Source organism: Rhinatrema bivittatum, chromosome 2 (genome assembly GCF_901001135.1).
Source record: "Rhinatrema bivittatum chromosome 2, aRhiBiv1.1, whole genome shotgun sequence".
NCBI lineage: Eukaryota > Metazoa > Chordata > Amphibia > Gymnophiona > Rhinatrematidae > Rhinatrema > Rhinatrema bivittatum.
In genome coordinates this window covers 65,837,856-65,854,211 of record NC_042616.1, presented here as the reverse complement: position 1 = coordinate 65,854,211, position 16,356 = coordinate 65,837,856, and the positions used below count along the sequence as shown (strand labels likewise).

Here is a 16,356-nt window from a genome sequence, read left to right as displayed (position 1 = left end):
TATGATTCTATAGACTTCTCTTGTATCTCCCCTCAGCTGTCTCTTCTCTGAATTGAATAGCTTTAACCTTTTTAGCCTTTCCTCATAAGGGAACTATTCCATTCCCTTTATCATTTTTGTCACACGTCTCTGAATCTTTTCCAGGTTTGTTATATCTTTTTTGAGATGTGGGGATCAGAATTGCACACAGTACTCTGGATGTTGTTGCACAATGGAATGATACAGAGGCATTATCATATTCTCCAATCTTTCCCCATTCCTTTACTAATAATTCCTAACTTTAACTGGCATCTCACATTGAGCCAAGGATTTCAAAGTATTGTCCACGATGTTGCTTAGATCCTTTTTCTTGGTGGTGATTCCTAGTATGGAATTGTATAATTTCAATTTGGATCACTTTTTCCTATATATATCACTTTGAAGTTGACCACATTAAATTTCATCTGTTATTTGGATGCCCAGTTTCCCAGTCTCATAAGGCCTTTCTGTAATTTCTCACAAACCACTTGTGATTTAATAACTCAGAATAATTTTCTGCCATCTGAAAATCTAACTCACTGTTCCCTTTTCCAGATCACTTACAAATATATTAAAAAGCACCAGTCCCAGTACAGATCCCTGGAGCACTCCACTATTTACCTTCCTCCTCCTACTCTGTGTTTCCTATCTTTTAACCAATTTGCAATCCACAATAGGACATGGCCTCCTATCCTGTGACTCTTTAAATTTTCTCAGGAGTCTTTCATGGGGCACATTGTCAAACGCTTTTTGAAAATCCAAATACACTACATCCGCCTGCTCACCTTTATCCACATGTTTATTAAACCCTTCCAAAAAATGTTGCAGATCAGTGAGGTAAGACTTCCCTTGGGTAAATCCATGTTGGCTGTGTCCCATTAAACTGTGTTGATCTATATGCTCTGTAATTTTGTTCTTTAGAATAGTTTCTACAATTTTTCCTAGCAATGACATCAGGCTCATTGGGCTGTAGTTTCCTGAATCATCCCTGGAGCCCTTTTTAATAATAATGTCAAGTTCCCTTGTGCAAGAAACTGTTTCTTTTCCTTTTAAAATGCACTGGCTGGAGAGGTATTTACTAGCCTGCCGAGAGTAGATCTATTCCTTCAGAAAGGAGGATGACAAAACCCTAATGCAAACCAACTGCCACTCTTCTCTTTGCCAGCTGAGTGTTTGCGATTTCATGTTATGCAATCCTTCCACATGTGTGCGTGTGTATCTGTATGTAGAAATATCAATATATATATATATATACATATATGTATATCCCTCCTTTTATATATAGAGAAGTGATAAATGTGTATGACATGAAGTGATATGTGTATGACATGAATGAATATATACTGTATATACACATTGTTATGCTCCGGCTTGTGGACCCTTGGCCGACAAGAGGATGGTATACCTTTCGGAAGGTCCGTAGGCTCTCTTGTCGGGTGGCGAGGCAGAACAGGAGGCGGGACCGGCTGACCCCTGGCACTGGAGGCTGAGGCGAATACAGAGACGATGAGGAGAAGAGATGAGGTGCTGAGTCTTCACCACTGGTGGTCTGCGGTCCCCCCGGGAGGAGCCCGTAGGGACCCGACCGCTGGGATTTAGGCGGACCTAGGGAGGTCAGAGCAACGGTGCAAAGGCCAACTGGAGCTTCGTCCTGGAAGCCAGCGGTCCCCCCAGAAGGAGCCCGTAGGGACCCGGGCCGCTGGGACTTAGGTGGGCCTTTGGAGACGGAGTCTTGGAGGAGTCCTAGGTCAAGTGCCAGAGGGTCGTCGCTCACCAGTCCGAAGTCATGCACCAGAGAATCGCCGCTTGCCAATCCGAAGTCAGGAACCAGAGAATCACCGTAAGCCAATCCGAAGTCAAGAACCAGAGAATCACCATAAGCCAATCCGAAGTCAGGAACCAGGAACACCAAGACGTAACAGGAGCAAGAAGCAGGAACTCACCGAGGCAAGCAGACGCAAACAACACTCGCAAGAGACGTTGCCAAGTCAAGGAATGAGCAGAGGAAGCCTCCCTATATACTTCTTCTGCTCTGGATCATTGGAAGCAGGTGAGTCTAGTTAAAGGGACCAGGTCCCTTTAAATGCAAATGAGTTGACGGTGGCCATCTTGGATCCCATGGCGGCGGCCATCTTTGATCTCCCCGGTGGAAGAGAGACGCCGCTGGGGGAAGTAGGACGGCTTCCCCTGCAGCGGGCAGCACGGGCCCGAGTCGGAGCCCTCCCCCGGGGCTTTCATGGCGCTGAGAGTCAGGTAGGGGGACGCGGTCGTGGGGCGCCACGGCTGCGGAGCACAACACACATATAAATATATATATATATATATACACATTTGTTGCTCCATGTATATATAATTTCTACAGTTGTGCATTGGTCATGCTTCAAAAACAATATTTGCCATGTGTTGTCTATAGATTTGATGATTGATCTAGTTTCCTTATTGTGTGTTCCCTCAGTATCATACCCAAACTGGTGTCTGAATAACTTTGTGATGAATGGCATGGGTGTGACTCATTTATGCTGTGGTACAGTTGATCCATCCTAATAGGCAAATCTATGAGGCTTATGCTGACAGCTGGTGAACATGCCCTGAAGCAGGACAGATTGGAGATTCATCTATACCAGCTACCTTTTCTGTAGGTTGAGCTCTTGGATTTTGGTGGCCAGCAGGATTTAGGTGGGTCCCTAGGGTGGTAGGGAAAGCAAGAGTCCAAGGGAACACCGAGTTCAGGACAGGCCAAGGGTCAGGGTAGGCAGCAAGCAAGTATAGTGAGGTGCAAGGCAAGAGGTCACGTCCAGGCAGCAGACAAACATGGTCAGGTCCAAAGCAAGTGTTGCGAACGCGGGGGTGCAGTCGCTTGCTCAGAAAGATTGTGAGCCCTTGGGCCACGGCACAGCTCAGGGAAGAGCCCCAAGACACACACCGTGGGAGGTGAGAGTGTTCAGGAACAGACTTTGGAATTAAAAACAAGGGGCCTTCTGGAGACTTGTGCTGTAGATATGAAGACAGGCCTTATGCCCCAAAGCGCCCTACACAGTTCCCAATGGGCTGGTCACGGACCATGACGGTGGCATGCCAGGAAAGGTGGACAAGCAGGGAAACTGGAAGTAGAATGAAGAGCCGGAGCGAGGACATCAGGACCAGGACATGGAACATCGGAACTTCTGGACAAGGAACATCAGGACACTGAAGAGACAACGAAGGAGTTCCAATGAAGAACAGGACCAGGAACATCAGAATGAAGGAGACTAGGAACATCTAACGAAGCCATCAAGACACAAGAAGACACGCGTAAGTCCCGGGGCTTTGCTTGGGGGCATGTCGGGGCAGCGCAGCATTTGGGGGCGGTGCCGTGGGCGTGGTGCCAGCCCGGGGGCATTCCGGGGCATTGCCGAGGCCTCTGAACCAGCCCCTGGGCCAGAGAATGGTGTGCCGGCAGCTGGCCGGCACGTGATTGTTAAACCTGCCCAAGGCAGGCGTAACCTTCTGAACAAAGGTAGGGGGGGGGGGATTTAGTTAGGGCTGGGGGGTGGGTTAGGTAGGGGAAGGGAGGGGAGGGGAAGGTGGGAGGGCCAGAAAAAAAGTTCCTTCCGAGGCCGCTCCAATTTCGGAGCGGCCTCGGAGGGAACGGAGGCAGGCTACTCAGCTCGGCGTGCATAGGTTGCTCAATTGTGCACCCCCTGCGCGCGCCGACCCTAGATTTTATAAAATGTTATAAAATCGAGCGCGAACAAATCTACGCCCGTGCATAACTTTAAAAATCTACCCCTAACTGCACTATCCACATCCCCTGGGAATAAATTCTGGAGCTCAACTGTGTATTGAGTGAAAAAGAATTTTCTCTGATTAGTTTTAAATGTGCTATTTGCTAACTTCAATGGAGTGCCCCTTGTCCTTTTATTATCCAAAAGAGTAAATAACCAATTCACATTTACCCATTCTAGATCTGTCATGATTTTAAAGACCTCGATCATATCCCCCCTCTCCAAGCTGAACAGCACTAACCTCTTTAGCCTTTCCTCATAGGGGAGCTGTTCCATCCCCGTTATCATTTTGGTCACCCTTCTCTATCGCAACTATATCTTTTTTTGAGATGCAGCGATCAGAATTTTATACAGTACTCAGGGTGCTGTCTCATCATGGAGCAATACAGAGGCATTATGACATTTTCCGTTTTATTCACCATTCTCTTCTGCTTGCTTTTTTTTCTGAGTGACAATTCAATGTATTATCCACTATGACACCTAATTCTTTTTCCTAATATGGAACCCATATCATGTAACGACAGCATGGATTATTTTTCCTTATATGCATATTCTGCTTTTTGCACTTTAAAGTGGATTACATTTAGGTACTGTAGGTATTTCCCTATCCCCAGAGGGCTTACAATCTAACAGGCTGATACAGTACAGTGCGCTCCGGCATTTGGACGTGCGTTTTCGACGCTCTAGCTTTACCCTTTATTCAGTAAGGGGTAATAGCACGTCGAAAACGCATGTCCAACCCCCCCGAGACTAATAGCGCCCGCAACATGCAAATGCATGCTGATGGCCCTATTAGGTATTCCCGCGTGATTCAGTAAGCAAAATGTGCAGCCAAGCCGCACATTTTACTTTAAGAAATTAGCACTACCCAAAGGTAGGTGTTAATTTCTGCCGGCGCCGGGGAAGTGCACAGAAAAGCAGTAAAAAGTGGCAATATTAAGTCGGAGGCCCCAAAAGTTAAAAAAAAGTAAAACATTAAAAAAAAATAATTTAAAATGGGCCTGTAGCTCAAAAACCGCACGCTCAATTTGCCGTTATCCGGTTTCTGAACCCGTGGCTGTCAGTGGGCTCAAGAACCGCGGCCCATAAGTTTGCACTAGAGGGTAAAGTGACTTGCCCAAGGTCACAAAGAGTGACAGCAGGATTTGAACCCTGGTCTCCTGATTCTTAGCCCACTGCTCTAACCACTAGGCTACTCCATATGTTGCATTTGTCCACCTTAAATTTCATCTGCCATTTGGATGCCCAATCTTCCAGTCGCACAAGGTCCTCCTGTAATGTATCACAGTCTGCTTGTGATTTAACTACTCTGAATAATTTTGTATCATCTGCAAATCTAATTACCTCACTCGTCGTATGTGTGTGTGTGTTAGTATTTCCTTCCCTTCTTTGGAAAGTTATTTTTCAGACAGACCCAGATCTCTTATACTGTGCATAATTCTTTATGTGGCCCGGCCTTACCTCAGCTACTAATATTATCCTCTATTTTTCAGTTTTTGGGGTCTTTTGCATTTTTGGGGTTCTCCCCTGGTTTTTGCAGTCCCCTATTTTGGGATGTGTCTTGGGGGTATAAATTTTCTTTTGAGTATGTGCAAAAGGGTCTTTCTTCTGGGTCAGAGGCTTGACTAAGAGGTCTTTCTGCGATAAGATGGATTGATCAAGGAGTCTGGGGTAAGCTTACAGGTTTGCCAAGTGAAGTAATTTGGAAGTAAAGGAATATTGGAGGACTCTGGATGTTTGGAGATGTTTGGAGTGAAGAGGGATTTTCTCTGTTGGGTCTCTGTGATCTAGCTCCTTACAGACATGCAAACCCATGTTCTTGAAAGGCTGGGTTTCTGGTTTTCATCTCTGCACCCAGTTAACTGCCAAGGATGAAGATCTATGGGGTAAGTTTTGAGAAGAAGTTTTTGAAGATATCTATCTTTGAAGAAAGGGATGCTTTCCATGTTACCCTTGCTTGGATGCTGGTTGTTGAAGAGAACTACTCTACCCTCCAGGGGGAAGGCATTTTGGAACTGCTTCAGTTAGAAAAGGGAAAAGGAGCAAAGATTGCTCATGGACAAAGAAACAACCGTAGCTTTTGCTGTCATGATTTCCATCTTGCCATTCATAACTTTTGCAATTTTATTCTGGATCATTCTTTTTAAATGAAAGTAAACATGTTTCAGTTGAACACCACACTTGGACTCTGTGCTTCATTTATTGGTGCCTTTGTCCTTTGAGATGATCACCCTTATGAGTATACACTGACCAGTACAAGAGAATGGGGCGAGAGTTTAATGTCAGTGACAGGGTTATCCACGATAGCACTAGGGGCCCAGGAGGTTGAACCTCCCCTCCCCCCCACCAGTGTTCCCAGGAGCTGTTGTGACACATGTTCAAGTGAAAGAGAGGGCCAGGCAGTAAAGGACAGCCCTGGGAACTGTGTGACCCCCCTTCTTTCAGTGCACCCCACCAAAGGGGGATTACTTTTACAACATTACATATATTAGAATGCATCAAAATGAACTTTCTTGAATATTTGTAGCATAATAAACATCTAACAATGTACTTTTGTTGTCATGATTGTTGATCTTCCAGTTGCATACTGTATATTTTGTTTTAAATTTCCTTTAGATGGACTTTCAATCTTAATGCTTTTATAAAGTGTTCTTTCCTCTCTCCTTTGGTGATTTCTCTTTTCCTCTTGGGTCTTCCTTGAATTGCTGAAAGCACAAATACCTCCATGTGACTTTCAGTAGGTTCCTGCCTTGGCACTGAAAAAGAAGGCTTCTTCCTGAAATCCAATACAGAAACTCCTGAATTAACTCAAGCAGCAAGCTCACGTGACTATTTGCTTCTGGTTGCCAGGAGAGTTAATTGTATACATAGTTTGAGTGTGATAGAGAAACCATTTCTCCTTGGGTGCATAGACAGGAACACACTTCTGGATATCACAGCAGGTTATTAAAGCTCAGACAGATAAAAAAATCCAGAGGACCTGGGGGAGAAGGAAGAGTAAATGCTGGACAAAGCAGTGTTCTGAAAAATTGTTAAAAATTAGAGAGAGAAGGCAAGTGTAAGCCCACCTTGGGAGGACAGTATGTCACACTCCAGTGGGGCCATAAACTTATTGATAGTTCTTCAGAGTAGGGATACCTGATTAGCTCTTCCTTTTGGATTTTTCCCCAGGGTATGGATTATTTTTGTGGGGAGAAAGAGTTAACTTTCAGGGCCCAAGTGCTAGGGCTGACTGGCTCCTCTATATTGTCCCTGGGAGAGGGTAACTTTCTTCTCTGTGTGTATGTGCCCAAATAACCATACTGGGTTCACTGGGTTAGTGTCCAAATTAAAAAGTCTTTACTGTTCACACAATGATGGATAAAGGAAAATTGGTTCTTACCTGCTAATTTTCGTTCCTGTAATACCACAGATCAGGCCAGACCAGTAGGTTATGCATTCCCACCAGCAGATGGAGTCAGAGAGCAAAGCTTCGAGGCACTGGTATCCCAAGTGTGCCACCTGCAGCTCATCAGTATTTATCGATACCAAAGCAAAGTATAATCGACAAAAAAACATCTAATTCCCGAAACAAGGGCGAACAGGAAAAAACTCCCTCACAGGTCCGAAACAAACGACCCCAATACCTGAAAATCAGGTTTGCACCACGGTTCATAACAAAAAACCAAAATATTATAGACTCATTCTGATAGATTCCCTATGTATAGCAGCTAACCGTTAGGTAAATCAGTCTTTCAGCAGTAGCACCCGGGTGGGATCCTGGACTGATCTGTGGTATTATAGGAACGAAAAGTAGCAGGTAAGAACCAATTTTCCTTTCCTGTACATACCCAGATCAGTCCAGACCAGTGGGATGTACCAGAGCCACATTACACCGGGCGGGAACCCGAAAGACCCGCTCGCAAGACGCTCTCCCTAAAAAGCACTTGGTCCGGATCCCCGACATCCAGATGATAATGCTTTGTGAAGGTATGCAGGGAAGACCAGACTGCAGCTCTACAAATCTCCTCAGGTGACGACTGACACTCCACCCAAGAAGCCGCTTGCGCTCCCATCGAGTGAACTTCCAAACCAGTCAGGACGGGGCGACCCTTCCCGATGTAGGCCAAGCAAATGGTTGCTTTCAGTCAGCGAGCCAAGGATGCCTTAGATGCCTTTTCACCCTTCTTCAGACCTCCAAAGAGCACAAAAAGGTGATCCGATTTTCGAAAAGAGTTAGTGACCTTCAAATACCGAAGGAGAACCCAGCGGATATCTAACAGATGAAGATCTCTTCCCATAGCGGGGTCATGAGCCCAATCAGGGAATCCGGGTAACTCCACGGACTGATTAACATGAAAGGCAGACACCACTTTCGGCAAAAAGGAAGGGGCCGTGTGCAGGGACATCCTGTCAGCCGAGATGCGAAGGAAGGGATCCCTAAAGGAAACAGCCTGCAATTCTGGAATATGCCTCGCGGAACAGATGGCCACCAAGAACACCGTCTTCAAGGTGAGGTCCTTTAAGGAAGCATGTCCCAGAGGCACAAAAGGGGGATCACAAAGCGCCCTTAACACCAATTTGAGATTCAACTCTGGGCATAATTTATGAAGAGGAGGACGAAGGTGCTTCATCCCTTTCAGGAAAGGGAAAACGTCCAAGTGGCTGGCTAGAGGCCTGCCACCTACTTGCCTTAGGAGACATCCCAGGGCCGAAACTTGAACATGCCAAACCTTTAGATAATCTCTGCTGCAAAAATCCCAAGACCTGAGGAATGGTCACCGACAATGGCACTACACCCTGCTGGTCACACCAGACTTCAAACACCTTCCACACTCGAGCATATGTCATAGACGTCGAGGGTCGCAGGGAAGCAGGGTGGAAATCACCTGTTCCGAGTACCCTTTCATCCATAACTGCCGCCTTTCAAACACCAGGCTGCGAGAGAGAAGTGATCCTCCCGATCCGAAAAAATGGGTCCTTGTCACAGGAGGTATAGCAGATGAGCTAGGCATAGCGGGCCGTCTGTCGCCAACCATATCAGGTCCGCAAACCATGGCCACCGCAGCTACTCAGGTGCCCCCAGAATTACCAAACTGGGATGGTCCTCTATGTGCCGGAGAACGTGCCCGATCAGGGGTCATGGAGGAAAGGCATACAGGAGGATTCCGGTTAGCCACTTGCAGAGTAGGGCGTCTACTCCTACCGCCCCAATTTCCTTCTTTCGGCTGAAGAATTGGTCCATCTTGGTGTTGACATGGGTGCCATGAGGTCTAGTTGGGGAACTCCCCATCGGGCACAAATGTGATTCCAACCCTCCTGGGATAGTTCCCACTCCCCGGGATCCAGCTGTTGATGACTGAGGAAGTCCGCCTGCATGTTGTCCATGCCTGCCACGTGAGAGGCTGCGACGCCTTCCAGATGAAGCTTGGCCCAAGTGAAGAGGAGGTGTGATTTCTGTGCCACGGCCGGACTCCTGGTTCCTCCCTGGTGATTGAGATATGCCGCCATGGTGGCGTTGTCCAAGAAGACTCGAACCATTCTCCCCTGTACCAGGGACTGGAATGCCAATGTTTTGTGGACTGCCCTTGTCTCTAGGCGATTGATAGGTTCAGGTAAGGACCAGGTTCCCTGCACCGCATGATCAAGGCACACTGCTCCCCAGCCTTGAAGACTCGCATCCGTTGTCACAATCACCCAATCCGGGACTTCGAGGGGCATCCTCTTCTGTAAATTGACTTCCGACAGCCACCATTGCAACTGGACCTGATTCGCTGTGACAAAGGCAGGGACAACTGGTATTGCTCCGACACTGGGTCCCACCGTGACAGTAGATCTCTCTGCAACGGTCTCAGGTGAGCGAAGGCCCAAGGCACCAATTCCAACGTTGAAGCCATGAACCCCAGAACTTGTAGGTAATTCCACACTTGGGGATTGGAAGCTGTAACAAGGGACACACTTGTTGCTGCAATTTGTACATCCTGTCGTTCGTGAGAAACACTTAGCCCTGGAGGGTATTGAAACGAGCTCCCAAATACTCCAGACACTGTGTCAGAGTCAGATGACTTTTTGCTTCATTGATTACCCAGCCCAGGGACTGGAGACAATGGATCACACGAAGAACCATCTGCTCGCCTTCCTCTTCCGATTTGGCTCGAATCAGCTAATCATCAAGGTAAGGATGGACCATTATCTCTTCCTTCCTGAGTGTCGCTGCTACCATGACCATCACCTTGGTAAAGGTGTGCAGGGCCGTCGCCAGTCTGAAAGGCAGCATCCGGAACTGAAAATGCTGACCCAGGATCTTGAACTGTAGGAATTTCTGGTGAGCGCTGCGAATCGGGATGTGTAGATAAGCCTCAGTGAGATCCAAGGAGGTGAGGAACTCTCCCTTTCGAACTGCTGTGATGACTGTTCAAAGTGTTTCCATTTGAAATTTACCTTCTGTAAGTCTAGGATGGGTCGGAAAGTGCCCTCCTTTTTGGGAACCACAAAATAAATGGAGTACTGTCCCCTTCCCCATTCCTCAGATGGCACGGGGACGATCAATTCAGGGCCAGCAATCTTTGTAGAGTGTCTTCTACCACGGCTCGCTTGTTGCAGGAAACGCATCGCGATTCCACAAAGGCTGGCATGAGAGGCCGAGAAAATTCTAAGGCGTAACCTTCTTTTACAACCTCCAACACCCAGTGATTGGAGGTGATCCTGACCCACTCCTCGTAAAATTGGGACAACCTGCCCCCTATCATCCCATACAAGGAGTGGGTGGGCCTGATTTCATTGGGCAGGCTTCCCAGTTCCGGTTCCCTGACTGAAACCACCTCTGGCAGGAAGACTGGAGCTGAGAAAGGACTGTGTATGGAAAGAGGTTTGTCTGGAATCAGAGTGGAACACTCCTCCCCGACCTACTTTTTCAGAAATCCTGAAAGCAGAATCGAGGATCAAATGATTTCCTGTATGGCTTTCTATCTTCCGGCAGTTTTTTGCCCTTGGAATCCCCCAGAGATTTCATCAGCTGATCCAAATCCTCTCCAAACAGCAACTTCTCTCGAAAAGGCAGACTGCACCATTGCGACTTGAAGGAAGCATCCGCTGCCCAATTGCGGAGCCATAGGAGTTGCCGAGTCACCCCCGAGGAGACCATTGTCTGGGCCACCGAATGCATGAAGTCATATAAAGCATCCACCACATATGCTACCGCTGCCTCCAGATGAGCCACCTGAGAAGCTGACAAAGTCCTAGAAGACGATGGGTTCTGCAGTTTTTGAATCCAACATAAACACGCTCTTTGCATCATGCTGGCACACACCACCGCCCGAAGTCCTAAGGAGGAGATCTCGAACACCTGCTTCAGATGCAACTCCAGCTTGCGGTCCTGCACATCTCTGAGAGCAGCCGTTCCTGCCACTGGAATGGTCGTCTTCTTGGTCACTGCTGATACAGCCGCATCCACCTTAGGCACCCTAAGGCATTTTAAATGTTCCTCCATTAGTGGGTAGAGTTTTTGTATCGCCCGGCTGACCTTAAGCGATGGGAAAAGCACTAGGTAGACCCCGGAGACCGTCCAGGACTGGGTTCACTCCCTCGCTGTCGGAATCTTCCAGTGAGGGTCTCACCCCCAATTTCTCAAGCATGGGAATAAGGGGACGCAATTCCTCTCTCTTAAACATCCGGACTACGTGGGAGTCATCCCTCTCCACACTAGGTTCTACCGGATCCTGATCATCGTCACCTGTATCTACGTCTGGAGGGACCTCACCCTGATCTGTAACGGTGGCCCTCGAGAGCGGAGGAGTCATTCCCCTGCTGGTCGACTGCACATGCTAGATCCTCCCGAGCCAAAGTTGCCCAGGACGGATGACCATCAGTTTGCAGATGGAGACGTTTGGGAACTCCCACGCTCCCATCCTGGACTCTGAGCTTTGTGAGCTTATCAGCCAGAAATGTTTCATGCATGAGCAGCACAAAATCTGGTGAAAATCCCCCTGGTCCCATCACTGCTAGAATCATTGTCAGTGTCTCTCAATTCATCTGGTCTTGGAGTCCACACAGTGGGGGAGGGTCATCCTGGGAGACCTTTTCCACAGGTCTCCCAGGATGACCTGGGAGACCTGTGGAAATGGAAGGAGCCCAACCCCCAGTTGGGGGTTGGGCTCCTTCCATTAGACCCAGCCGCCGAGCCTGACCTGCGTGCAGACTTTTTAGGTTTGGTCCTCTTGTCTGAGGCCCCTTCCCCACCCAGTGCACAATCCGTGCACAGTGACAGGGGGGTCTAAATAAGCTGACCATACCTCGCAAGCCTTACAGGGTTCCACCAGAGGAGTTTCTGCCATGTTCCTCCTGCAAAAAGGGGCATATAACTCCCCCCAGAAGAAAACAGGTGTTACCACCCAGCTCTGGTGACTCCCACCAAAAACGCCACGAAAATCAGCCCCAGGAACTGGGGAGCCGCATGGGAGGTTGAAAAAGAAAAAACAAAATGGCCGCTGCGGTAAAAATAGCTCCAGAGCTGGCGGTAAAAGTGAGGCAGGCATCCTAAAAATGTCCTTGGAGGTTCTTACCAGGGCTGAAACACTCTCCTCTCCTCCTCAGGGGTCTGCCTGGCTCTGCACTACCGGGCAGACTGATTTACCCCAGGAGCCATGTTGAACAGGGAACTTGGAGCTGTTTTCTTTTCCTTTTTTTTTTTTTACATAAAAACTTCAACTTCTAGTAACAGAAAAAAATAAAGCCTAAACTAAGAATAAGAGAAAAAAAATCACCAAAGGGCTACTTCCCTGTACCGCAGACAATGAGGGGGAGTCTTCGGGTCGCTGAGGGAGCCAGTCCCTGGATATCAGGGGACCCGGAACCACACAGGCAAGCACCGGCTCTACCTGAGGGATGGCCCAGACACTGAACCTAGCACCTCAGGGAGCAAGAAAATTCCGTCTCACACAGAGCTGCAGGTATACATGACCACCATCTGCTGAAGTCATAGAAATAATGATGAGCTGCAGGTGGCACACTTGGGATACCAGTGCCTCGAAGTTTTGCTCTCTGACTCCATCTGCTGGTGGGAATGCATAACCCACTGGTCTGGACTGATCTGGGTATGTACAGGAATGGCACAATAAATATGATTCTAGCATCACAGGCTTTCTCACTTTCTTTATAGTCCTTTTTCTTCCATCTGTGTAGGAATAACTTACACCAGGGTCCAAGAATTTCTTACCTCTAGGGTTTGGATATCTAGCGTTCCCTGGTGGGCAGAGTATCCCTTAGTTGGGCAGGAGGCCCCTTCCGTACTGGCAAAAATTTAGAAATCCCTGTCTCTGCACAGAGTCCAAATCTCTCTCTCTCCAGGAGGTGAAGACTCTGGAAGGATGTCCTCATGATCTTTATAGTTCTTTTACTCATGGTTAGCAGATCTTCAGGATATTTTGTATTCAGTCTCTCCTCTGAATCCCTGATGCAAGTGACTTACTCTGGATGCAATGCAGGAAGGAAGGGGCAGCCAATAGCAATCTTCCTTCTGGATTTTAAAACTCAATGTCCTTTTCCCTCCACTGATAGTAACACTGGAGTTGCTCCTTGCAGCAGATCACTGTCACCTCGGTCCTCGTTGATTTGGAAGGCAGGTCTTCCCTAACAATGCACAGCTCCAGAAACAGGGTCCCCCATTCCCTGCGTCCAGGTGGTGTACAGGCTTTTACAAGGATCCTACTACGGAAAATCTTATCCCTCTGGAGTTTTGTGTTGGCGTTCCAGCTCCATACTATTACATTTTTACTTTTGTTTCTGGTGTAACCCGACAGCCAGTCTGTTACCATTAAGGCATGGATGTGCCATAGTAAGTTAGTGAATGGGAGGGAGGATCCATTCAAATTCACCCCCTCCCTGTGTGGGGTCTGGAATAGCTGTGCCCTGAAAGGCTTTATAACAGCTCTCTCCTGAGTGTCTTTGGGCAGTCCATTATGGTTTTTGGAGAGTTAGGAAGTAGTTAAGGAGCTTCATCTGATTGTATTTTTTCAGGCCCAGTCAGAGGAATCTGGCTAACTCAGCTTAGGGCTCCTGACCAAGGTCAGGATGGTTTTCCTTCCAATCTACTCACTAGCTGACTGAGACAAACAGGAAAACCCTCCTGACCTTTCAGGGCATGGCCATTCCAGACCCCACAAAGGAAGGGGCTGAATTTGAATGGATCCTCCCACCCATATTCAGCTTACTATGGCTCACCCAGGCCTTAATGGTAACAGACTGGCTGTTGGTTACACCAGGAACAAAAGTAAAAATGTAATAGTATGGAGAATGGAGATGGGATGCCAACAGTTACTACAACAAAAGGAGAATATTATTAGAGCCCTCCCTGTCATGGTGTTCACATTGAATGGATATGAAGACGTCTACTATAGGTAGCAAGGTATCATGAGTGATGACATAATGGAGTTCCACTGGACAGTTCCATTACTAGGGACATGCACTAGAAAAAAAACTTTTTATTTTTAATTTTCTGCTATATTAGTGGGCACTAAAATAATTTACCATATTCTAAAATGATTTAACGTATACTAACAGGACAGAAACAAATTGACATTTTGTTATTTTTGTGTCATTTTCGATGGGAAACGATGCAAAATAAAACAAGTATCTTCGTAATCTCCCTGCCGTTTTAAAATGACAGCACATCCCTGTCCATTACCTTGCTCGTGATACAACATACACCAGTAAAGGCAGCAGGTCATCCATTGGCAGCTTGTATTCCTTCTCCATCACCCGGGACACTGTGGTCTCAATCTCTTCATGAGTCTTGAGCAAAATGTCCAGTTTTTCTCGTGGATCCACCGTAGTTCTGCCAAAGTAAGAGATTCAGCTGAAGAAAGTAGGCTGCCACAAATGGGTAAATATATCAAATGGAACCTCTACTATATAATATATTAAAATGATATTGCTCCAAAACAAAGCACGCTGTTATCTATACTGTCAGCAATAATATTTGCAATGCATAGGATTTCATGACATATATGTAAAACATATGACAAGCACTATTATTATTATTATTATTATTATTATTATTAATTTGTGTAGTGCTACCAGGCAATTGCAACACTATACAGAGACATAAGATACAGTCCCTGCTCCTTGGAGCTTCCAGTTTAGTCAAGACAGACAGACAAGATAGATGCTTTTGACCCAATTTTAAAAGGCCCGTGCATGTAAAAAATGGGGGTTACGTGCAGGGCCGGGGCCTGCATGCGCTGCGCACATTTTACAAAGGGCCCAGCCCTGTACGTAACCCCCGTTATGCACCGAAGTGCCTGGCCCAAAGAAAGGGGCGGGCCGGGGGAGTGTGGTCTGGGCGAGGTGGGTTGGGACAGCACCATTAGCCGTTGCCCTAGGGAAGCGCACGTTGGCAGCCAGCCAGCGCACGGAGTCTACTGCTGCTCTGAAGGAGCAGTAAGGTACAAAATAAAAAAAAAATTCTAATAGGTAGGGGTAGAGGTCAGGGAGGAGAGTGAAAAAGGTAGGAAGGTTAGATAGGGGTATAGGGAAGTTCCCTCCCAATCCACTCCTTTTTCTCTTTTTTTTTTTTTTTTTTTAAATTTTATTTATTCAATTTTCACATGAATAATACAAGAACAATCTTGGTTAAGGAAAAAGCATATATAATGAAAACAAAGATTAACTTAATTACCCAAAATACATCCATTATAAGAAGCCGATCTTAAGCATAACTCGAAAAAGATATCTCTTTTTACAAAAATTATACCTTGCATCGTACAATTACATGTTATTTTAGGGCTCACTGAATATATGGGAATGGACTGGGAGAGAACTGGGGAAGCCCTACTTGCGTCGCCTCATGTTGCTTTTTAAATCCCCCCTGCATGTGCGAGTCCCACACATGCGAGCAGATGTTAAAAAATTGGCACGACCATGTGCATGCGCCAGGAACTGTGCACACATGAACGCTCGCGCATGGGTCTTAAAATCGACCCCTGAGGGAGCAATATTCAAAGATCTAGGTGCCTAACTTAAGGAATTAGGTGCCTAGATCTTCTTAAATGAAAATTACCTTCTCTTCTGCCCCCCCCCCCCTCCACTGAGCACCTAAAATGTGGTACCTATTTTCACTGAATCCCTAAATTTAGGTTCCTAAAAAGTGGGCAGGGCCAGAGGTGGGGTAATGTAAATAAGTTAGGTGCCCTGTGCTGATTTTCAATGCTAGTCATCTAACTCAGGGAAATTTTCAGGTCAAAACCTAGAATTCTGAGTTTAAATGAAAATTCCCCTAACTTTAAGAGGCTAAAATGAAAGCATCTAGGTCAGGTGCTCAGTATTCTTTGAACATTGGTCCCTTTGAATTAAAACACTGAGGCTAAGGAAGGGAATAATTAAACCAGGTAGGTTGTAGGTGGAATTAATTGAGAAACACTTTGCCAGCCTGCAAAATAATAAAAAAAAAAGAACAGTAGTCCCCTTTGCGCGCCCCTTTGCACAGCCCATTCAGCGCACCCTCCAGTTTGTTTCCTCCTTCCTAATTGTATTTTTCTCTCTCCCTACCTCTCCCAACGCGGAAGAAAACAACCCTCATGATACACAACCAATTACTGTC

The 16,356-nt window shown here is 46.8% G+C and overlaps 1 protein-coding gene across 5 annotated transcripts in view; it reads right to left on the bottom strand.

Annotated features, from left to right (window-relative positions):
- The window catches only part of ALS2CL (ALS2 C-terminal like), a 297,669-nt gene that overhangs the window by 34,705 nt on the left and 246,608 nt on the right, over positions 1 to 16,356 (bottom strand). For all 5 annotated transcript variants that reach the window (XM_029588275.1, XM_029588272.1, XM_029588276.1 and 2 more), the window contains one exon: positions 14,443 to 14,592. In XM_029588275.1, coding sequence (XP_029444135.1) covers positions 14,443 to 14,592 — 150 coding nt within the window. The remainder of the gene's footprint in view (positions 1 to 14,442; positions 14,593 to 16,356) is intronic.